At 43.4% G+C, this 24,195-nt stretch overlaps 1 protein-coding gene across 1 annotated transcript in view; it reads left to right on the forward strand.

Annotated features, from left to right (window-relative positions):
- The first annotated feature begins 754 nt into the window (after nt 1-754).
- LOC105920348 (wings apart-like protein homolog) overlaps nt 755-24,195 on the forward strand; it is a 37,445-nt gene continuing 14,004 nt past the window's right edge. Inside the window, exons 1-5 of the mRNA XM_012855931.3 lie at nt 755-1,126; nt 2,386-2,894; nt 12,188-12,926; nt 17,951-18,324; nt 19,689-19,813. Of these exons, the coding sequence (XP_012711385.2) occupies nt 2,408-2,894; nt 12,188-12,926; nt 17,951-18,324; nt 19,689-19,813 (1,725 nt within the window). The 5' untranslated portion in view covers nt 755-1,126; nt 2,386-2,407. The remainder of the gene's footprint in view (nt 1,127-2,385; nt 2,895-12,187; nt 12,927-17,950; nt 18,325-19,688; nt 19,814-24,195) is intronic.

Genomic DNA, 24,195 nt, shown 5'->3' on the forward strand with positions numbered 1-24,195 from the left:
TTCGCTTTACTCTAGACGCGCGTCCACCGCACCTGTTTGCAGTTTTGTTGCACTCTGTACGCTCAATTTGCGCCATTCACACCATGGACCGTTAATTTGCTCCTGAATAGGCCTCTACATAGGGACAACATGTAAATCACTGCCTGTTCTTACCTTTAGGGCATCTGTGAAAAAAAACTAAAAAAGGGGACTGGGTACAAATAATAGGAAAACAGGTGGTAGTGGCGGCTGCTGTCTTTGTAAACCCAACTAGGGACATCATTTCCTAATTAGTTTGGGCTCTTAATGTCTTAATTGTGTTGGCCACTTATAAGTGTATAAGTTAAGTAAAAGTTAAGTAAAAGAGGGGCAAATGTTTGTTTTCGAATTAAACTAAATGTATGCGTAAAAATATTTCCCTTCACACCAATTTATATCTGATTTGTGAAAAGAATTTCATACTGCTTTTACTGGTTCTTAAATTTAAATGTCCAATTTCCGAGCTTAAGGAGGCCACTGGAACGCAGCATCCGCTGTCGTATATGAGCAGCAAGTACAAAACAAATTCCGGTTCGGTTTAATAAAATAAAACAACAATGGTAACACGATGTAAATAAGTAACATTGAACTAAACCCTATATTAACCAGTGCGTAGATTTAAAAACGGCCTCCCAAAAACTCATTTCAATCCCCCCCGCAGCGCTCCGACGTAAACCCATTTCAGGGAACTTTATTTGTGAGGCGCCAGTTTTCACCAATCGAAGGCGTCCATTTCCGGTTACGTGCGGTTGTTTCGGCTCAATCTTGACGCGGTGGGGGGAGTCCAATGGAAGCCTTCGTCGTAAACTAGAGGAGACAATCGAGTCTGAATTTAGGCAGATAAAGCGAGACGAATTTGTTCGATGTGCTCCCAAATTTAGCGTTTGCGCCTCGGCCCTGGACCCGCCGGGTCTCTCCCGCGTGCCCGGGACGCTGGTATCCGCCGGCAAGCGCCTCTGCTCGGCCTTGTTTATACTGAACAGCTCGGCTCAGGGAAGCAGCAGGCCCCGGCGGCGCTGCTGCTGCTGCTTGTCTAGCCCTGTGAGGCTAACGGCCCTGTGGGCTCAGCTCTCTGTCGGATGCTGATATCGGCTCTTTAACTCGGCGGGTAAGTGAAGATAGCGGAGGGGGGGGGCGGGAGACTGCGGACGGCTCCGGGTGGGACCCGCGAGCGGCCGGAACGTCGGCGTAGAGTTATTGTTAGCCGTTAGCTCGGGACTCGCTCCGGCTAATCCGTTGGATTGATGCTAAAGCTAACGGCTAAACTCCAGTTAACGGTGGGAGATAACTTCGGACGCCCCACGGGAAGTCCCGGTCTCTTTTTTTTTTTAAACTTTTTTTTGGGTATCAAGGCGCGTAATGGACGTGCCGGATCTTTGCCGGACTCACAAAAATGATTTAGATCTGAGCTCAAAACAAACAAAACAGGCGGCTGTGTTCGCAGGCTGTCAATATTTATTAAACAAAGATGAGCCAGGAAGAAAAAAAATAGCCACCTTTTGCTTATTTCTGAGTGTTTTTTTTTTTTTAGAGTTAAAGCAGTAGCTGTTGATCAAATAATAATGGAGACTCTTACTGGTGATGCTCCATCATCTTACTAAGAGAGCATCTCTACAAGCAGGAGCTCGGTGCCTTTGCTCCTCTGGAGGATACAGGTGTCTCAACCCAATGCCAGGGCGGAAAGTACAAGTCCTGACACCAGATGGGGCGATTCTCTCCTTTAATCCCCCATCACTCTAGATTCTTTCCACCTATTGAACGAATCTAATGTAGAAAGAGGCAGGTTATACAGGAGGGTTCTCCCCTGGAGCAGAGGTCCCAAGGTCAGACCCCTTTCCTCCGTTGTTGCTGTGTGTGAGAAAGACGGGATAAAGCCGGACGGAAGTCTGACAGCCGAGGGTCACGGTTGTTGGAGATGCGGGCTGTTGGATGAGGCGACTTTGTTTATGCAAACCAGCTCCGTTAAAATCTATATAGCTCTCCTCGTGTAGTCCGAATATGACAGGAAACGCGTTGTTCAAAGCGCGTCTAGTTTAAGGCTGACTTCAAGTTACCCTGAGTTTTTTTCTTTTTTTAAATCAAAAATCCTACGAGGTATAACTGTAGTGTAATGACACAAAGAATATAAGATTAATTGGTGTCTGGCTGTCTGAAACAGAACCTCCTAGTGATGCAACTCTTTTGTGATTGTATATGTCTAGATTTAATTGTAGAAGTTCCATCATTCTGTCCCTGAGCTTTCTAAATGATCTTTAACCTCCAATAAGTGAGACGTTGCTCAAATTGTTGGCCACAAATTGGAGCGGCAGCTACCTCAGTTAGGATGTTCTGACCCACTAGCACTCACGTCCCTGTGTTCCTTTTCAGAGAACATGAACCAGATGCAACAATGACGTCCAGATTTGGGAAAACCTACAGCCGCAAGGGAGGAGAGGGCACGTCCAAGTTTGACGAGGTGCTCTCCACCAAGAGGGGCACCCTCAGCACCAAATGGGGCGACACCACCTACAAGGCCAAGGTGGGCGCCAAGCGCGCCGGCGCTCCCCGCAACGACTCGGTCCTGGAGGTGTACAAGAAGCCGCGGCTCACCGGCGACGGCCTGGACGACCCGTTCGGCTTCGACAGCGACGACGAGTCCAAGCCCGTGTCGTCCCGGGCCGGCGGCAAGTCGTCGCCCTCCAAGCCGGCCTCGGCGGAGCCTCCGCAGGCGGAGAGGCCGGGCCTGCCGCTGGAGGCGGGCAGCCGGTCCAGCTTCCAGGGAGGGTCGCACGCCCCGCTGTCGGCGGCGGAGACGCCGTGCACGTCCGGCGACTGGAATCAGCTGCGGCTGATGGAGGACACGGCCCGCTTCTTCAACAGCGCCGCCCCAAGCACAGGTAAGACGCGGCCTGGCCCGGGCGAGTCGTCACTTTAGAGTAAATCCAGAGCCGTCTTAAGGGGACGGGTGTCGGGAATCTTTTTGCGGCTAATGAGCGGTGTGCTCTTGATGCTTTGGTCGGCGGCGTCTTTATGCGATTCCTGCTCCGCTCAGGAGAACCTGGATCTATTGGTGCCGCCTCACAGCTGGTCGCCGCTCATGTTATCATAGTCGTCTGGATAACCTGCAACCTGGTCGAAAAAACTCATTTGTTTTGGTAATTCGACAAGCGAGTCGCAGATTTCGGCTCGCGAGGTGCATTATGGGTAAGTTCTATAATGCAAAGCATAAAGAGAGAGACAGAACAGTCGTAGGTTTTAAGGCCATATGATGTGTAACTGTAAACCTAGAGCCGGACCATATGGCCAGAACTTAAATCGCCATATGTGTCTTCGCTTCGGTCGATACAATATAATTACGGTATTGATAGAAACAAACAAAAAGCCTCAGAAAGACTGCCAAGAATGGCCGCAGCTGGAGAAACTTATGACAGTTCTTTGCCATGTTTCTAAAACGTCTCCAATAGGACATTTTGCAGATATTTGCTTTACAATGTAAAACGCATAAAAACCAAATAAAAGCCAGAACCTCTGTCAGTGACAAACTGTAATCAGACTGTAATGTATATTGAAATATTGGACATGTAAGCTTTATTGAATAGTTATATCGCGATATGTATTGATGTTGAATTATTGCCCTCCCCTATGTGAAACCCAACTGCCTCTAATGAAGTGGTTGTTTTGGTCACATTAACGTGAGCGAAGCCATATTGTCGATAATTTAGTCAATCCATCACATGTATCAACTTTTCTGTTATTCCTGGACGCGTTTGAACGACTTAAAAAGTGACAAAGTTTCAAAATCGAACTTCTGTCAGGCTGGTTCCATGTTCTGTCTCTCTGCTCTCCTCCTCTGTCGGTTATTGCCTACAGGGCAGCCCCTCTGAGATTAGATGACCTTTAGACAAAATAAAGGTGTGCAAAAAACAAAAAACTTGCAGGTTTAGTCCATCTTTTACATCCGTCTGGATCTTCACTGCTGGGAAGTCGTGAAGACTGAACGGACGTTTTACGACCGCATTTCTTCTTTCCATCTTTGGGTGAACTCTGATGACGACCCCAAATTTTATTTCTTAAAACTTAAGAGTATTACATCAGACATAATAATAATAATAATAATAATAATAATAATAATAATAATAATAATAATAATACAATAATAATACAATAATGATAATAAAGCATGTTTAATACAGGACTGCGGAGGAGTGTGTTCATCTAGTGGACAGTACATGTCCCCAATACTAGGTGAGGTCTTCTTTACATCAGTTCCTGCCTCAGTGCGGTGTGGCACGCAGCGGTTTGCCCCTCTGACGGGTAAACATGGCCCCGGCTGCCTTGGTAGCGGCGAGCTGGTGGCTCTGCCGCGTCTCATCTTCCTCTTAAACGGCGAGAACTCAGTAGATTCTCCGTGGGGGTTCTGGTCTGCCGGCCGGTCCAGCATGGAGTGCCACTTTGGTCATTCAAAGCAGATGTTAATGCTGTTGGCGGTGTGGGTGGGTGCCAGGTCAGTGCTGAAAAAGGAACTCGGCATCTCCACAAAGTTTGTCAGCAGAGGGAAGGTGGGGTGGGGTGGGTGGGGGGGACTGAAGGGCCACCAGTGTCCTGGTAGGTGGCCGCCCAGACTCTGGACTTGGGAAAATGGCACGGCTCCTAAAGTCATCACTGATTGTGGAGACTTCATGCTGGACCACAGGCAACTTGGATTCTCTGCCCTCTCCAGACTCTGGGACCTCGATTCCCAAAAGAAATGCCAAATTGCCTTTTCATCTGTTAAAAAAAAAAAAAAAAAAAAAGGTTTGGACCGCAGAGGAACGGTCCAGTTTCCCGTTAGCCCGGCTCAGGAACGGCGGCGGTCGTGGCCCAGCTCCCAGACATGTCTGCGTGTGATGGCTCTCCAAAGTTTGGTTACAGCTACAGTCGTGGATCTCCCCCGAACTCTAGTGTGTGCTTTAACGACCAACTCCAGGCTGGGGCTACATTAATCCGTGAAACTGACATGACATAATGTTTCTGTATCAATAATCCCTTTTATTTATCATTTGTTATGCGGGCTAAATCTGCGTCTTCGATGTGCGGGGGGGTGTGCCTGGGTTCAAATCCCAGAGCAGCCCAAAGGACTCGCTCTGAATATTTTTTGCTAAGCAGATTTTGAGGGGCTTACCTGAGCTGTAAGCCAAAACGATCAGAACGTACAGAAATAAACACTTGAGGCATATCCTTCTGTGTGTGTAATGGATCTTTCACTTGAGGCATGAGCCATCAAAGTACCTTTTATAACTGCGCGCTGATTGAGGGAAGACGAGTCACGCTTTGCACGACAAAATCTCCGTTCCCGTTTGAAAGTTACCGTTTGATTGCACCTCGATGCCATTTGTAATGTGCAGTTTTTGGCAATTTCTTCACTTTACCTCCCACACAAGCTGGGACACTTGGATCATGATGTCACATTCGCCCCATCTGGGTTTAAAAGCAATAATTGATTGCTTTTAATAGTTGATCGATAGACGTGTATCAATAATAATAAAAAAAAAGGTCAATAAAAACTTTGATAGAACAGTTTTCCTTCCTTTTGCATTCTAGCCATGTAGGTTAATGTTACAGTCATTACATCCTTCCAACCAATCACAAACGCAGACCCAGGAACGCTCCGTCACCAAGCCCCGCCCCTTTTAAAGAGTTAAGAGAGCACATGTTGTTGTTTTTTTTTTTTTAAACTTGCAGTTTTAGTAAAAAGTTGGTTGAATAAAGGGTTGAGTTTGAACGCAGTGTTTGTGCGTTCTGTATCTAAAAATAGGTTGCTAAGCAACAGCATAAAATGACCAGGGCTGCACTTAAAATGTATGTTTTGAATTTGTTGATAATTAATGCTTTCTATTTAATCAAAATGCTTTTTTTCTTTATATCGTCCAACCCTAGCAGACCCTATTTATTTTCACTTGCCTGTGGAAAACCAAAAAGGAACGTCGGCGCTGAGCAGAGCGATCGTGTTCCCAGGAAGTGCCCGTGTTTAATGACCAAACAGTGACATTGTCAGTGTCGTATCGTGTGTGTGTGGCTGGTAACAGCCGGCTCATCTATCTGCTGTGTGGCAGGATGGGTGTCCGTCCAGATCACGTTCTGCAGTGGTGTCAGCACAACGCAGTGTTTTAAAAAAGACTTGGGGAGCTCATGTGGATGTGTACTCGGGATGCGAAATTTACACAAACAGGCTGATTAGCAGCCGCGTTCTGATGCTCCACACTTCGGCCTGTTTTCCAGAACGGCCTGCGGATGTCTGTGGCTGACAGATGAATCGGTGCGGAGGAGGAGCGGGGCCTAAATTCCTCCTGGGGCTGCAGAGTGTTGGGACTTATGTCATCTGTTTGTGTGGGAGGGTCTGTCCTGCAGTCGGTGTGGGATCGGGGCGTTAGTTGGTTTGTTTCCGGGTAGATTTAGGGAAAAGCAGATCCTCGGATTTAATGACAAATTATCACAATCCTCTTCTACATCTAAAGTCAACGCCGACTTCCTTCCGTCTGAAACCTTCCACCACTTACCGCCTAGGGCTGTCATAAACCATTATTTTAGTAATTGATTATTCCAACGATTAATTGAGTAATTGGATAAAAAAAAGTACGCATACTGCTGATTTTTCACATAATTAGCGTATTTTATGAGTAATAGAAATAAATGGGGAAAAATGCTAATTAGCTATTTTTATTATTATAATTAATTAGAAATGCAATTATTTTTTTAACAAGGATAATTCTGCAGCTGAAAAGTTCTAGGACCAAAATGTTAAAAGCTCAGCCCTTTCTGCTTGACTTAACATCAAAACATCTGCTGCCTCCGTAGTGAAAATGGTCACAAACGAAAATGCATAAAGTTTACTAGCATTAAGGATTGTCTTTTAGATTAAAAAACAGAACCATTCTAGTGTACTCGAGGGTTAAACTAAGCTTTTAGTTGTTTTTTTTAGTCCACAAATAGACTATAAAATAATTACACATTCATCAAAAAGGTAAGCAGCTAATTTAAATTCAGACATAATAAATACTGCCTTTTTCAAAGGACTGTCTCAGAAAATTAGAATATTGTGATAAAGTTCTTTATTTTCTGTAATGCAATTAAAAAACATGAAATGTCTGAGGAAATATTAGAATATTTCCTCAGACCAAGTAAAAAAAAAAATTATAACAGCAAAACAAAATCAAACATTTGAAAATGTCCATTAATGCACTCAGTACTTGGTTGGGAATCCTTTTGCACAGATTACTGCATCGATGCGGCGTGGCATGGAGGCAATCAGCCTGTGGCATTGCTGAGGTGTTATGGATGCCCAGGATGCTTCAATAGCGGCCTTTAGCTCATTTGCATTGTTGGGTCTGGTGTCTTTCAGCTTCTTCTTCACAATACCCCACAAATTCTCTATGAGGTTCAGGTCAGGGGAATTGGCAGGCCAATCAAGGACAGTAATGCCATGGTCAGTACACCAGTTACTGTGAGAATCTTATGTCGTCTCTTAACCACTACCATACTTGTGATTTAGTTTACTGAACCAAGCTGAGTGTTTTTCAAGGCTCAGGAAACCCTGCAGTGTTTCGAGTTAATTAGACGATTCTAGTGATTAGTTGAATAGCCTACCAGTATACTTTTTCACGATATTCTAATATTTTGAGATAGGATATTTGGGTTTCTTAAGCTGTAAGCCATAATCAGCGATATTAAAACAATAAAAGGCTTGCGATATTTCAGTTGATTTGTAATGAATCCAGAATGTATGACATTTCATGTTTTTTAATTGCATTACAGAAAATAAAGAACTTTATCACAATATTCTAATTTTCTGAGACAGTCCTGTATGTTTAATATAATAGAAATATCTTTACTGTCTCACAGTGGGGAAATTCGGGCCAATAAGTTCCCTTTCGTACAAGACACCTGACTTACACACGCATTAAATATGAAAAAAAAAAGATTAATTTAAAGTTAAACTTTACAGTAGAAGAGAGAGAACTATACTGTGCAATTATTAATAGATAGTAAGGCATATTCTGATAAAAAATTAAGTGAAGCTAAAAATTTAGGGAAACATCAGTTGATTTACAGAACTATATACTATTTGTTCCTCTACTGTCCCTCATAGTTCATTTTATAGAACAACCTAACAAACTCACCCTCTACTTTCTGTTTTCACATAATGGTGTAGCCCTCACGTGATTGGCCGCATGGCCGGCATATTGACCAATCAAAACAAGCCCAGGCAAGAGCTGGAAGCTGGGGACCGAGCAGCGAGTAGAAGCGCTAATCTTCGGCACCTAGAAGCTCAGTTGGCACCAGGCAGCTCTTAGCACAGTTTTCTTTTCTGTTAAATTTAAAGTGTCCCTACACCTTTTTAAACTTTTTGTTTTCTCTGCGCTGCTTTTTGCCCGTTGCTTTCTGTCTCCATAGCGGACATCCATGTACTAGCAGGCTAGGCTATCGTTAGCGTTAGCCGCCTGGCTGGAACACAGTGCGCTGAATAAATGAACAACGTGACGAAGCTTCGAAGCAGATAAATTTGCCTCGATGAGCTATGTGAATCGAATTCCTCGAATCTTTGCTGAATCATGACAGTTTCACAGCACACACAGTATCTAGCGTAAGTTAGAAACGGAAGCACACATTTGGGGAAAAAGAAGAATAGGTATAACTTATCAGTAATATTTTTATCATGTCGTATCTTCATCACCAATACGTGCAGAATATTTTTGTGTGCCTGGACAGACGAGCGCTCAGAATTGACGTTCTCTGGTTACTGGTGGAGAGGACACTATAAGTCCCAGTTCATTTGTTGTATCTGAGCTTTAAAGTAGACCCTCATTATCGTCATGATAGCGAAATTTTAAACTCAATGCCATTTTGGATAGTGCTGTGGCAACAGGGTTCTTTGTAGTTAATAGCCAAAAATGTAATCACTTACAATACGACAAAATTGTAATTTTCCTACTTTGGGCAAAACCAGTAAGCAGGAGACAATAAAACTCTCGCCCAAAGAAACACTGGTTTGTTTCGCTATTTAGTAGCTGATTAAGCTGTTGCCAGGTAAAAATTTTCCTAGAACACCGTTGCCTGGTGCAGAACTGCGCACCTGAGACGTTCAGGTCAGAGGTTGGGCTCAGACCGACAGCACCGTCATCAGGCCGTCCGTACTTCACTGTTGCATATACAGGAGCTGTACTGACCTTTTTCAGTTGCTCTCAGACCTTAGTGTTTTAGCGTTAGCATAGCTCATTCAGCATTTCATTTTTTTCCCCCCCCGTCTCTCTCCATGTCTGACTTTTATTCAGTTCAACAGCTCCGTCATTATGAGGAAGCAAGGGGAGGGCTGAAGCTGTTCTGATGACTTCTGTTGAACTTTAACTTTTAATTTACCACGTGCTGCAACCAACAGCCGGATGGATTTGAGATGACCTACTTTTAAAGTCTAACCCGGGGCTTCTGTTCAGAGCACAGACAGTACAGGGGTGTATCTTTTTATGTAAAACGGTTTCCTGTTTTTCTTCTGTGGAGCAGCCGTAGTTAGTTTTTCTTTTTTTTTTTTTTTTTTTTTTTATATATCCAGCTCAGTTATTATTGCTGTAGTTAGAAAGGCCTCGACTCTGCCAGATTCTGATTTTCTTGCAAGGAGCTTTAACACAACCAAGCTGACCTGTGTGAACTAATTTCTACAACTAAACCTAGCGTACGCTTGAAATTAAAGGTACTGCAAGTTTGATAGAGGTTTCAGTTTAGAACCCAAGTGAAGATGAAGATATTACAGGGTTATCCCCTTCTCAGTGTTTGCCCCTAATCTTCATAAAGTTTTTTTTTTTTACTTATTTCCAAACAGCTTCAGAAACCAGGATGTTTGTGCTTAGACACCATTTAATTTTTGACGCGTTTAATAAACCGAAGGAAAATCAGATTGACCTGCCAGTCAAGGGAACTTGTGCAATCTGTATTGTGTCCCGCATCGCTCCGATGTGTGTCAATTTGATAATCATCTTAAGACGAGGCTCTGTTGGATAAAAGCAGCAGCTATCAGACGAGCGTCGCTTTGGCCTGGATGCTGGTTGCTGCTCGTGTCTGGTGCGGCTGTATGACCTGCTTGCAGAGGTGCTCTCTAAATCGGGGACGTCTTGGCACCTGGGGACGTTTTGAAAAGAAGACGTTTTCTGCACATTCGACACAAATCGACACACTGTCGTGGCGTTTCTGTTCTTTCGTAAGGCGTCCCGTTTCAGCGGCGCATTTCTGCTTGGGACGGGGTGTTAATTAAAAAAGATGTCAACAAGTTGGCGCCTAGTTTATTTTTAAATCAAATGAAAGCAGTGAGCGAGACGACCAAAACAAGGTGTCTGACTTTTATAATCGGTCTCTGTCCTGCTGCCGGGGTCTTGAAAGGTAACTGTTTCCTCTCAACTCATCACTTTAGGGATAAACACTGAAAGCATTTTTCTCAAATGGTGAGGGATTCTCTCTAAACAGATTTACCCTTAATTAGAGATGCCCCAATCAGACTTTTGTGGCGGATTTCTGTTCTCCAGTTTTTTTGGCCTGCTGATAAATTGTAAATAGTTGTAAAAGTTCTCTTCAAAGATTAACATATAAGAATAGCATTCAAACAAAGTACTTCTTTCCAGTCTTCCTTCAGTGATTGCTCATTCATTACTTGCCATAGGGCAGAGGGGATGTCACACTGTGTGAGAGGGCAGTACGTGTAAAACTGGATGTTACTAATATTTTTAAATCAAATAGTTGTAGTTGACATTTGAAACAGTTTTTGGCATCCTGCTTTACTTTTTCAGTTTTTTTAGTGGTTAATTTTTCAAACAGTAGATGGACAGGAAAGGGGGTTTGAGAGAAGAGGGGAAAGATGTGGCAAAGGACCTCAGGCCGTAATTGAATCCGGGTCAGCCACGTCGACGACTAAAGCCTCCGTGTATGTTTGTGTGCACTACCCCTGAACCATTGGAGCACGCCAACCCTCTTCACTACAACAGGAGTGGTGGCGTTGGGTTTTTTTTGTTGACAATATGATCCATTTTAAAAAGTCTTCCAGTGTCCAAATCCAGCAATGTTTCACGATAGAAGGGCTGAAAGTAGGGCTGAATGATTTTGGAAAATAATCTAATTGTGATTTTTTTTTTTTTTCTTAATATTGCGATTTAATGTGATTTTTTTTCCCCCCAAGTTTAATTTATCATGTTTTAAAATATATACAAACAACAAATCAATTTGTTTCCTCACCATGTGGATTAGTTGCTAAAAGACCCACAGCATCTAAACTTGGAGCAGTAAGGATTGTGTTCTGCCTACAATATATTTCAACCAAAGTTGCAATTTTGACTTTTCTCTGCATTAACCACAAGCAACAAAAATGGCCTCTAAATAAAGATGTTTGTAAACAAGGACCATTTAAAACAATAACTTTTAATGTTTCTATTGATCAGAATATTATTCAAGAGAACAGCTTTTAATTTAATTGGACATCAATCCTTGTTGAACATAAAGTGCAAAGTCCAACCAACAAGCAAGTCTATGTATTAAACTGATTGACCAGAACTTGATGCTGTGTATGATTATATAAACTCTAAAACAAGTAATAAAATTAGATTATCTCACTGCTGCAACTGTCTTCCATTCCATGTGGAGCAAACCCACTTTAAACATTTTACTGACACCTAATGGATGTGTCTAATTCCCTAATTGTTACATAGCCAAAAATTGCAGACCTCTGCGATTTGGAAATTGCGTTTTTTTTTTTATTATATTGAAAATGCGATTAATTGTTCAGCCCTAGCTGAAAGTTAAAACAGATAAATCAGACCAACTCTGCCGAGCCTCCGCCCTTCCTGTTATCTGCTGAAAGTCTCGCTCTCTCGCAGGCCAAGTGAAAAACACGCGTAGAAATCCCAGTTTTCCTCTAAACAGCTTGTTGTGTCTTTGCTCCCTCTGCCTGTATCTTAAAAGCATCTCTGATGTTGAAATTGGAATGAAAAGTCTTCTTCCTTCAGTACTTGACTGGAAGAAATGTCATTTGGGATAAATTTGATATTTCGTTGTTTTTAAGATCCGTTCCCTTTCGATGCAATATTACTAAATAGTTTAGTTAAATTTTAAAAAAAAGCTGAAATCCTAGAGACCTGTTGTGTTTGAGCTCTAAATGTGATATTTTCTTCCTTCTTAGGAACGTCGTGGCAGAGCTTGACATCGTCACAGAACCTGAACAGCTACTCGTGGTACCAAAATGCTACAGACAGCGACAGGAAGCCCCTGGCCCAGACCACCACCCTAAAGACGGGCTCCAAGGCGGAATCCGCGTACGACTCCTGGGACGACATCATGGGCCTCCGCCCACCATCGCCCATCCAAGAGCCCCGCAATCCGGCCCCCACGCTCTCCTGGGGCTCGGCTGGCGCGGGCGGTTTTCACTCGGCGCAGAGTGCGCACAGGAAGCCCCCCTCTCCTCCGCGGTTGCAGAGCCCCAGCGAGAGAAACAACGTAACCGGGCGGTCTGACCTTGCCGAGACGTCCAAACTCTCCCAGACTTCCGCGTCGCTGTCACTTGAAAGGAACTCGAACTGTCGGACGTACAGGAGGCCCAACAAACTGGACTCTGGCAAAGCCTCGGACTCCAGCAGCGTGGACGACGCTGCGTTTGCCACCGGCCTCCCCAGGTCCACAACCGAAGCCAACGACACCAAAACAACAGGCGGGGGAGGGGGCAGGGGCAGGACGAGGGACTACACAGTGCTGCAGCCCTCATCCACGTCGATGTGTAACGTCACCAACCAGGACCGGGGCAGGGAAGAGTTCGTCAGCGACGCGGCGCCCGCTAGTGGTGCGGATGGCGCCGCTTCGGGCAGCACGACCGAGCTGGAAGAGCTGGGCTGGCAGAGGAAAAAGATTGAAGCGCAACAGCCAAGGTAGGACGTTTGTTTCTCTTAACTGATGGGGCCGACTCCCATGAAACCGCGAGACACCAAGGTCTCTTCAGAGAGAGGCTGTGTTAGAGGGCTGAATCGCTGACCGAAAACAACAATATTTATAGCATAGCGCTAATTTTATGAGCCTTTATTTACTCCGTTTAGTTTACTGTCAACCACAAGTAAAAATATCCTGCGAGACAACTTATCTAAAGGTTACAGACTACAGGACAGTGGCCCGTCACTTCAGGAAGTGAAGGAGTGCAGAGATCCTCTGTACAGTGAGATGCATGCCTGCTGAACGTTTTATAGCTGTATGGGCTGTCACGTTTGTCCTTTTTTAAGTGGTGAAATGATTTTAATGCACTGAATTTGACCAAAGCATCGACTCATCTGTTTCAGCGTCTATGGCCATTAAATATGCAATATTTTGCTCTTGAATAGTTGAAATATGTAGAAAGCATTTGATTGAATACTTGAATTGGCTACATTATAAAGAATAAAGACAAATCTAAATGGGCAAAATTTTTGTTTTTAAAACAAAATAAAACTTGTGTTAAAAAACCCAGATATATTTCATAGGGGCCTACTCAGTTAACCCATTAAATAAAAGTAATTATTTAGATTGTAATTGGTGAGAACTGGACAGGCAGCACTTTTTAGGGATCACGTTTTAATGAATGCACTGGAAACTCAGGTTGTTGTGATACTAAAACTTCCAGCATTCATTTTGAAGAGGCACATGGTTATTTTTGGTTATGAGTAAAATATATGGAGGAAAAAAAAGCAATCATATTGATCGATATCGATAGTTATCTACAAATTTAAAACATACATTTTGAGTGCAGCCCTGGCCATTTTATGCTGTTGCTTAGCAACCTATTTTTAGATACAGAACACACAAACACTGAATTCAAACTCAGCCCTTTATTCAACAAACTTTTTACTAAAAAAGTTTTTAAAAAAATGAAAAGGAAAGCTTTTTCTCTGAACTCTTTGAAGGGGGCGGAGCTTAGTGATGGCACGTTCCTGGGTCTGCTTTTGTGATTGGTTGATATGTAATGACTGTAATAATAACCTACATGGCTAGAATGAAAAAAGAAGGAAAACTGTTATTCAATTGCACTTTTTATTGACCCTTTTTTTTCTATCATCGATATACGTCTATCAATCGATATATATTGTTATTGAATTATCGTCCAGTCCTAATTTTATTACAATTGCTCGTCTCCAGCGCGCCGCTGTGTTTCTAGTTGCCTGTCAATTTAATGTGATGCTGAAAAATGTTTCTAGCTAAAAATGAAGAGTCATTATTAGCTAAAATCAAATGTTTCAAAGCGAACATGGATCTGGCGCTAGGGCTGTACCATTTTAACATGACTCCGCCAGATAGATTTGCTCCGCATATCCATCTGGAAACCTTCCGTTGAAGTAATTTTGGGAAGGGGCGAAAATACTGGTTAGCTGATTGGCCTATGTTGGTGATAGACGGGCCAAATAAACCAATCAGATTCGTCGTCGCTTACGAGCGACGACGAAAACACAACCACAAGCCAAGCTACTCTTGCTGCTGCAGGTAAAGGCTCGTTAGCTCAGCAAAGAAATACTCTGTAATTCCGATAAAACTTGCTCGATAGCCACGCTAACGCTAGTTTCATCAGCTGAAGCCGCCATGTTCTTTAGACTGAACTGTCGCTCCTCGTTGCGTCACTCCTCAACCCGCCTCAAAGCTAACGCTGATTGGACGTTCGTTTGGTGAACGGCTCCAAATTTTCTTCAACGGAGAGTAGCCAGACTGATCTGCGAGTGAAACCTTGAAAGCTCGCAAGATCAGGATGGTCTCACGAGGCTAGTACCATTTGGCCAAAAATCCAAATTGCGATATATTTCAAACATAATGGTGATTTTTAATTTAGACTTCTTTCTGCATTAACCACAAGCAACGAAAATGGCCTGCAGAGAATGTTATTTGTGAACGAGGACTATTTAAAACAAGAAATTTAACTGTTTTTATTAATCAGAATATTATTCTAGAGAATAGCTTTTAGTTGAGTTGGACTTCAATCCTTGTTGAACAACCACTAAACAAGTCTATGTCTTAAAGAGTTTGACCGGTATTTAATGCTATGGTGAGATTTCTGGTAATAAAGTATGATTATGTAAACTCTAAAACAAATAATAAAATTTGATTATTTCACTGCTGCAGCTCTCTTCCCTTCCATGTGGAGGCAAACCCACTTTAAACATATCAAAGACACCTAGAGGACACGTCTTATCCGATAATTGTTACATAGCCAAACATTGCAGACCTCTGCGATTTGGAAATTGATTTTTTTAAAATTATATTGCAAATGCGATTAATTGCGATTAATTAAGTATTCGTCTTTCTGGTCGTTCTGCATAATCTTTTCTTTTGGTGATCGGCTAACAGCAAGGTACGTTTCTAGGTTCCTCCCTCTTTTCCTGCTCTAATTTTCAGCTTCAGTCTGTCATTATCGACCACATTAGCCTCCAGTAGCGTTACCAGTAAACGGAGGAGAAATGAAGGTTTCACAGCTTCGCTATTCATTAGCTGACTGAACCTAGCTGATCAACATTTTCTGTACCGCAGCGGAGTGGAGTGGAAGCGCATCTCGATGGGTGGAGCTCAGACCGACAGACGCCCGTCGCTGAGCTGACTGTGTCCATGAGGCTGATATTTAAACAGATGGCTTTAGCTTATGTCGTCCTGCTTCACTTCCCTCTAAATATAGGAGCTTACCTGACCCCCTTTTGCTCTCAAACATCACTGTTACCATTAGCTTTGAGTGTTAGCTTGGAGCGAAGCACGCGGTGTCATTTAGCATTTCTTTAAAGCGAAGGTGCCTCGGTTTCAATAACGAGGGTCGCATATTTTCTTCTGGCTGCCCTCGACTTGTTAGCAGAGTTTAAACTTCCAGCAGGAGATCCTTGGTTCTTTTATGTTTGTAGCACTAGTGGCCTTTGTTTAAAATCAGGCTAAAAGGAAATGGGGTTGAGAGAAAGGGAAGACCTTGAGCAAAGGTTTACGAGCCCGGACTCTAACCCGGGATAATTTCTTCGAGGACTGGGGGCGTTTGTGCGAGTCGCGCGCTCTACCCCGGATCATTGTTCAGATGAAAGGGTCAATATATATTAATTTTGACTTGTATCGATTTATATAGAGGTATAGATAATTTTAACAAATCCGCTGAAGACCAGGGAAAGCTCATTTTTTTTTTTTTACACACTTTCCAAGCAACTTCGATTAAACAAAATATTTTTGTTTAATCTCAGACTAACCCTCGTTTCACTCAAGAGTAGGGACAGGTATCATTTGAACCGGTACGGTACTGATACCCAGTACCTGGGAATCGATACCGGTACTTAATGGTGCCTATTATCAGTACTTATGTGTGCCTATGTAGTGATAAATGTTAGTTTATTAATTGGATCTCTAAATGTTTCAATTTAACATATTTATTTATCAATATATAAACTTCTTTGGATATAGAAATGAACCTTTATTAAATAATTTATTAATTTTATTACATTGACTGAATCCACAGCACGTAAAACATTTTTTATCTTACCAAAACAACAGTGATCAGAGGCACAGAGTGAAAGAGGTGAATATGGGACTGAAGCTGTGTGAATAAAATTCAGGGAATTTCAGAGAAAGAAAGTTTATTTTTTTATTTTTCTATCCCGCTTTGTAAATCAGGGCGAGATACGTTTTCAATGAGGGAACAGAGGCTCTCCTCTCTGCAGCTTAGGGCTGTGCATAAAAATCGATATAAAGATTAATATCGATATTTTTAAAAACGATTTAATATCGATATTCTGGCTTTCAATATCGATATACCTCCCAACCTCTAGGGGGCGTTATTACAGCGCAACCATTACAGTTCACAGCGAAGGAGAGCAAGTGAGACGAATTTGTGGAACGGCCGACAGGATTTTAGAAGCTCCTTTGTCCCTAAAATCAGATGTTTGGGCACATTTTTGGTTTCTGTGACACGTTAAATGCATTGAAGCAAATGCACTTTATTTTCCTGTTAATATGTCTGTGATCAATAAATAGAACATAAACATAATATTTGGCTGATTTTGGTGATTGAATCACTGAGCATTAATTCAAAGTAATAAATATCGATATTGGAATCAAATCAAGCTGAGCTGTGTATCGAGAATCGTATCGAATCGGCTCATCCTAGATGATACCCAGCCCTACTGCAGCTGCTGTCTGCCTGTGAGACAGCTTGAAGAGGTGGGAACGGGCTCACAGCAGCACTCGCCGCTCTCTCCAGACAATAACTCCACAACGATTGGTACTTTCATGGGAACTCATCAATAACAGAAGAAAGTCGCTCGAGTTTTCGCTTTTTTTTTTTTTTTTTTTAAAAAAAAGAAGAAAAAAGGTAACTGGACAGGTCAGAAAATTTGCTAAATATAGCAAGTAATTCGCTAAATTGTCAGCAGTGACCATGTGCTTCCTCAGATTAGAAGTGTTTCTGCCGCTGGCTTTGCTCTTCGCCTCACAAATATTGCGGCGAGCGTAATCTGCAGCGCGTTTTGTAAAGTGGAGCCATGCTTTCCAATGCTTTATATCAGCCATTCTTGCTTTGTTTACTGGACCAGCAGCTACTGACGTCATCACGCTCTGGTGTTGTGCGTAAAAAATGCTGTATTCATGTTCGGCATGGAAAATCCTCCACTCCTTAAGTCCCTCAGTCTCACGGTGATGCGTTTAGGTACCGAAACATGGTGTTATTTGATTTTTGCGTGAACTGGAACCCGGTAGTACCGACAGGATTCGGTCTTGGCCTATAAGTTTTGAATTGGGCGCCCATCCCTACTTAAGGAGGTCAAAAGTGCAGTAGGGGGTTGCTTTGTGATTTAAAGAAATTAGTCTCAGCTGAAATTTTAAATGAAGAGTGGTTCTAAAACTCCACTGATTGTGTTTTTGTCCGAATGAAAGAGGAAAAAAAGCCTTTACTTTTTCACATGTGATGTTCCCTGCGCAGGCCCAGGCAGACCCAGGCCAAGCCGAAGAAGGGGGACCTGTTCGGCTTCGACGACACGGACTTCCACCAGGAGGAGAACAGCGGCGACGGCGCGGACGGCAGGTCCAGCTACAAGATCCAGTACTTCGGCTTCGACGACATGAGCGACAGCGACGGCGCCGAGGACGACTCCGAACCCCACGTGCGGAGGAAGGTCATGCAGTCCGCCGTCTCCCAGCTGTCCCCGCCGGCGGCCGCGGAGGAAGCAGCGATCGACGACGACCCGGACCCGTTCGAGAGGCTGGAGAGCCGCGAGAGTCAGCAGATGTGGGAGAAGCCAGCGGCCAAGGAGAGCAAGAGGACCTCGGAGAGGCCGGACAGGAAGACTCACAGAGGTGAACCCTGGCGGAAGACCGGCCAGTGATCCGCGTGATCGCGTTTTCCTAGATCACAGCCGACGCTTATGTACGCAGCAAGGCTGGATTTCATGTTTGGATATTAGTTTATCTAATGGTCTTATCTAAAGATCATTAGATAAGTTAACCATCAAAAATCGCCTTCCACGAGCCTCCAGGCCAGGCGTGTCAAACTCATTTTGGTTTAGGGGTCGCATACAGCTTAATCTGATCTCAAGAGGGCCACACGAGGTACCTCATTGCAAGATTAAATAGAACTAACAAATGTGGACTTGTTGCTGATTTTCATATTAAATGAATTTCACTTTTATACAATATATTATGAATAACCTCAGCGTTTTTAAGAAAAGTATGTGGAATTTCAACAATACTTTTACTCAGTTAAACATTTACTTGTGCATTATGCATAAGAACTGATCACAGTGATTATACAATATTAAAAAACATTTATTCACATTTTTTGGAACCTAAAAACACTGTCCTGCATGACAACATACACCGAACAGATAAAAATTAAGAAATTATTTAAAATCAATTTTCCACATCTGAAGCTCAGTGCTACCATCTGCTGATTAAAACACAGCGCCCCTCGTGGACAGTATAGGAACTGCAGATTTTCAATCAAACGAAGTACATGTTTTTTTCAATAATTATTTTATCATTCTCTTCCCTTTATCTCCTCTTTCTTTCACCTTTTCTTTTTTTCTTCTTGTTCTTCCTTTTCTCTCCTACTTTCCCATTGTAGTGTCCATATCATTTGAGATATTCCCCGCATGAATCATAATAAAACTATTCACATTCATAAATCAAGCGGAGCACTATGGTAAAAGCAGTACTGCTCCACTTGTGAAAGTCAAATCTGTTGGGCTCTTTTTGGCATTAAGACAATTCTTATTGCCACATTGTCAGACAGGACACTGGAAAAAAAAAAAAGATTGTTTTTTTGTTTTTAGTTTTTTTTAATAATGATAATGCATATGTTTGACACCACTGCTCCAGGCAGGCTTCAGGGTATTCTGACTACAGCTCCGACACAAGTCTTTTTCTTTGAACGTGTCTGTGTACATGTAAACGCGTCACTCATCCTTTGCTCCAGCAGAGATAACCTTGTTGCCTTTGTTTGGGTCTAAACACTAAAGTTGTGTTCCCAGCTCTAAAGTGGTGTCACTCTGCCATGATTAAACTACTTTAACGGGAAACCACACAACCGTTGTGAGGGATCCCTGCTGGAAGTGTCGCTCACCTTCGCATTCACTGTCTTCGATCCGTTAACTACGCTGTTCAGGTGCAAGAAAAAATCGTTGGGGGGCCAATTTTTTATTTTTATTTTTTTCCACCGGCAGATATTCTGGACTTCTCAGACGACAGCCTGCGGGTCCTGGCCAGCGGTCCGAGGCGGGCGTCTCAAGGCAAAGCGGCTGAGAAGAACCCCGACACTTTCCGGAGGATCTTCAGCGCACACAAGAAGGTCAGACACGACGTCACCAAGGCAACCTAAGGGCTCACGTGCCTCACAAGTGTGAACTGTTCACGGTGCATAGGAACGTCATGACAAGTCTTTGATCCGGGGCAGGAAGGGACAGCATGATCAGGAGTAGTGGCAGAAAGGACTCGTTTTCTAGTCTAAACGCTGAAACTAGAACTAGTCTGGGAAGGCTTGCTGAAGCCGTTCCCTCAGTCCTATTAAAATATATATTGACTATATTTGAAAGCTGGGTCCGTGCCATGAAACACGGCGGTTTAAATGCACTTAACCATTTCAGATCAGGGTAAGTGGTCAATTGAGCCAGAACTCAATGATGGCTTTAAAAGGTGACTCAGCAAATTGCTGAGAGTTCAGACTCATTTAAACCTAGGGCTGGGCAATAAATTGAGTTTATTTATTCATTTGAATTTGCTATTTATGAAGATTTAATTTTTGGAAAATTAAGATTTTTTTTAAATTTTTATAAATAAGTAAATAAATAAAATTAATGAAAAAAAAAAAAGCGAAAGAGATCGATCGGTTCTGAAAGGGGAAATTGTTTTGGCAAAAGTTTGCAATGTTGAATATATGTTTCGGAAAATAAATTGTGGAGGTACTTTATAGAAGAAATTATTATTTTATTTTATTTTTTTACCATAAGACGAGGGTTTCCGCTACATGTATTTAATCGTGGCGTGTCTCTACACGCTGGCTAGTCATTCCAATGAATTGTCCGAGATCAACTCAACCGTTTCATGTTCCATTTTTATTTTAGTTCCCCCTTTTTAAAACCAACAAAAAAAAAAAGAAACGGTCATTGATATGTGTTCAAGTCTTTGAAATGGTAATAAAAACATTTTGAACATTTAGGTATTTTTTTTTTTATGCACCCAATGGGTTCTGTTTTGGGATTCTTGCGTCCGTCCATCTCTCCTAAACCTGAGACTCAGCTATACATCTGTCTTTTTATCTCCCCATGTAGAGAATAAAACCTCACCCCTGAGCCTTTCCGTCTTATTAGAGCCCCGACTGTGAAACCAAGCATGGCTTGTTAGAATTAAAGAGGCGGGGACGAGGCTGTCCACCTCCGCCCGGTCTGACTCAGTGCTGAGTGTATCGGATTTGTGGCGGTGTGAGTCGGCGGAGTTGAGAAAGATCAACCCTTTTCCTTTTTTTTTTTTTTTTTTTTTTTTTTTAGGCCTCAGGGCTGCTCGTCTTTGTTTTGCCAGCCTGCTAATGGCCTGTCTCTCCACGTCCCACAGGCTGGCCTCAGATCAGTTATCGATCAGCGTTTTTAGAGCTCGACTCGGATCAGTGGCATCAGAGCAGAGCGGCGGTTCCGTGTAGTTGGAGGGAAAAGGCTGGTTCAGAGAGAGGAGGAGGAGGGTGCAGTCTCTGATGTCTGCTCTTCCAGCTTTTATCAAATAAACAGCCTGAACTGGACCAATAATTGGGTGCAGTCTTGTCATGCAGCAGGAGTGTTTTTTTTTTTCATTAAGTCTCTGCCTTAACGAGCTCGGCAGACCCATCCTCATCATAACTCTCAGGTAATTGGGTTCTTTTTAGATCGCGGCTATCTCGGCTCTGGCGCAGGTGAGGTGGCTTCATTGTTGCGGAGACAGAACAAATGTGTGCGTTCAAAAGTATTTCCCCATTACAGCTTTCTTCTGTTTTCCTTTTTTGTCACGAGATTATTCAATTAAGGGGGAAAAAAAGCCCCTTTAAAGTCACGGTACAGCATCTCAAACGGATGTAAGTGCAGACTTTGACTAGGCCATTCCAAAACTTGAATTAATATAATCATTTCTTTGGAGCCATACAGAGGTTTACTTGTTGGTGAGCTTTGGATCACAGTATTGCTGTTCTTCCAGCGGACCCGTACTGTAACACTCCCACCACCATGCTTGGCTGTCTCTATGATGATCTTAATCAGAAATGTGGTTAGGTTGACACCAGCTCTAATGGGATGCACGTCATAGATCACTGGGATCTCCGAGAGGCTTTCTGGTAAATGTCAGACAGGCCTTTATGTCCTTATGGGTCGGCAGCGGTTTTGGCCTCGGAAATCTCCCATGGTGCCATTTTATCCTGTGAGTCAGAATTTGCGGAAAACCGGAACTGGATCAAGTTAGAAACCCGCATCGCGTTCAAAGTGAGCAAGGCGTAACTAAGGCAAGGGAGGTCTGTGCTGCTTTAGAAGTTGCTCTGGATTCTTTGATCTCCTGGTCGAGGCGTTGATGTTCTCTCAAAGTAATTTTTATTTGCCGACGACTCAATGGAAAGCTCAGCTCTGTTCCCTGTTTTCTCCTTTTGTGGATAATGGCGCTCACAGTGCTTCACTTGCAGTTCCAGTGACTCAGAAATGGCTTTCCAGGCTGAAAGACGTTAAATACTTTTTTTTCCTGTTTTTTCTCCAGGTGGAGTCGCAATGTTTTAGTTGTTGAGATCTGTTGTCCTACTTCGTGTTGTCGGTTCGGTTCTATTTAAGTAATTTCTACAGGTCTGACTGAGGCTAATGAAGTTGATCTCAGCTAAATGTGCTAATCACTGTCTAGCATTTAGAAAATGTTTCCTTTTGGGCCAGGATAGATTTTTTTTTCTATTTTTTTTTAATCCAGATTACTTTTTAGTTTTTGGGTCAAATCCGTTAACCCTTGCTTAAAACAAAATCTACCATTACGGTGTTACTATCAGCCTAATCAAGGTTATTTTGAGGCTTTTTGACAGATTTTAACGTTAGTTTCTTGGTTTAAAAATGCTAAAGAATCAACAGATTTTTTTTTTCCTCCTCTGAAATGGCAAACAAACCAGGTTCCGTACATTATGGTAGCACGATAGAAGCCCACAAACATTTAAAGGATGTGTTCCTAAGGGATCTGCTGACCCCCATCATGGTGTCGTCTGGTATCACGAACACCTTTCTGCTCCAGAGCTGATCTCTGGCGGCCACAACTGTGGTGAAACGTTTCTCCTTAAGCACCTTAACTTTAACCGGCTAAAAGCTTCTTGGCAGAAGATCCTAGCAGAAGCAGAGCAAAGATGTGTCCGGGGGTCTGATACTTTGGTGCAGCACTGGATCAAGAAGATGGTTTGCAGTTTTTGGCTAAAGGCGCGCTCAGTGGCCGGTTTAGGTCCTCGCTTTCCTTTTCTGCTGCTAATGTTTGGACTTTGAAATCTTATCGCTGACTCTTCTTCACCTTCCTCTCCAACCTTTCCATCTGCTGTCCTCCGGTTTTAACACGCCTTCACTCCCGCGGTGCTGTATCACCCAGCCCTCCGTCTTCCTTTAGGATCATTGAGTTCTGAGTTGAGCTCCTGATTAAAAAAACAAAAAACAAAACAATAAGCTCTGGAAGTGGGAAGCCATCGTCTGAGAACTTGCAAAAAAAACAGACCCTCAACGCTGTCGGCTTATTCAGCCGGAGTCAGCGGGAACCGTTTCCATGACGCTGGCTGTTGGGGACTTTCAGGTGAATTCGAAGCGGCCTGTTTTTGATGAAATGTCCTCGAAGGACCCCCCCTGTGGCGCGCCCTGCTCCCGTAACATCAGCGTCCTCCGTGTGACGCTAACGTCCACGAACCGTGTGACCCCGGCCGCTCAGGAATCCCCTGGCAGTGAAGCGCTGCTCCGCAGCTGAAGCATGCCCAGCAAGGCGTGAACCGCGCCTCTGTCTTCTTACGCCGGGGGCTGCCCACCGTCCTGCCTCGGCTTTATCTGTGCCATGCTGCTCAGCAGCAGGTGGGTGGGACGGCCGTTGTCTGCCTGTGTCATTCACATGGCCGTAGCGGGCTTTAATTTGCTGTGTTGACGTTCCAGCTCTGCGCCGCTCATCCCCCAGCTCCCCCCTTTGTCTCTGCTTATTAACCCCGCGAAAAAAAAAAAAAAAAATACGTCTTCCTGCCAACTCTCTTTTCTTCTCCTCTGTCCGTCTTTTGTTTTTCCTCATGAATGCCGTGGCGGCCACCGACCGCAGGTTTTGGCAGCGGCCCACCAGAGATGCTGTGTGTTTGTTTGAGGGGCGTCCTGCTGCTTGATCAGCGCTGGCCCGCGACTCGCCAGCCTCATCTGCATCTTCGCGTCCCGTTCCCTCCTTTCACCTCCGCTTCCACTCTCCGTTACTCCGGCCTCCGCTTTCTGTTTCCGCTCTGCATCCGTTTGTCTCTGCGTTGCTCGTCTTGTTACGTTTAGGTTTGGACTTTGTCAGGGCCGCTCTAACACTTTAAAAGGCATTCAGTGCTTCCATCTAGACTATTCTATTCCTGCTCTAGCTTTATGTTTATGCTTTATTGTTGCTGTCCACTGCAAAATGGGAACTAAAAGTAAGTAAAAATCCTCTTGAAATAAGTATATTATCCTTGATTTGAGCAGGTAAATAAAACTATTT

Source organism: Fundulus heteroclitus, chromosome 10 (assembly GCF_011125445.2).
Source record: "Fundulus heteroclitus isolate FHET01 chromosome 10, MU-UCD_Fhet_4.1, whole genome shotgun sequence".
Lineage (NCBI taxonomy): Eukaryota > Metazoa > Chordata > Actinopteri > Cyprinodontiformes > Fundulidae > Fundulus > Fundulus heteroclitus.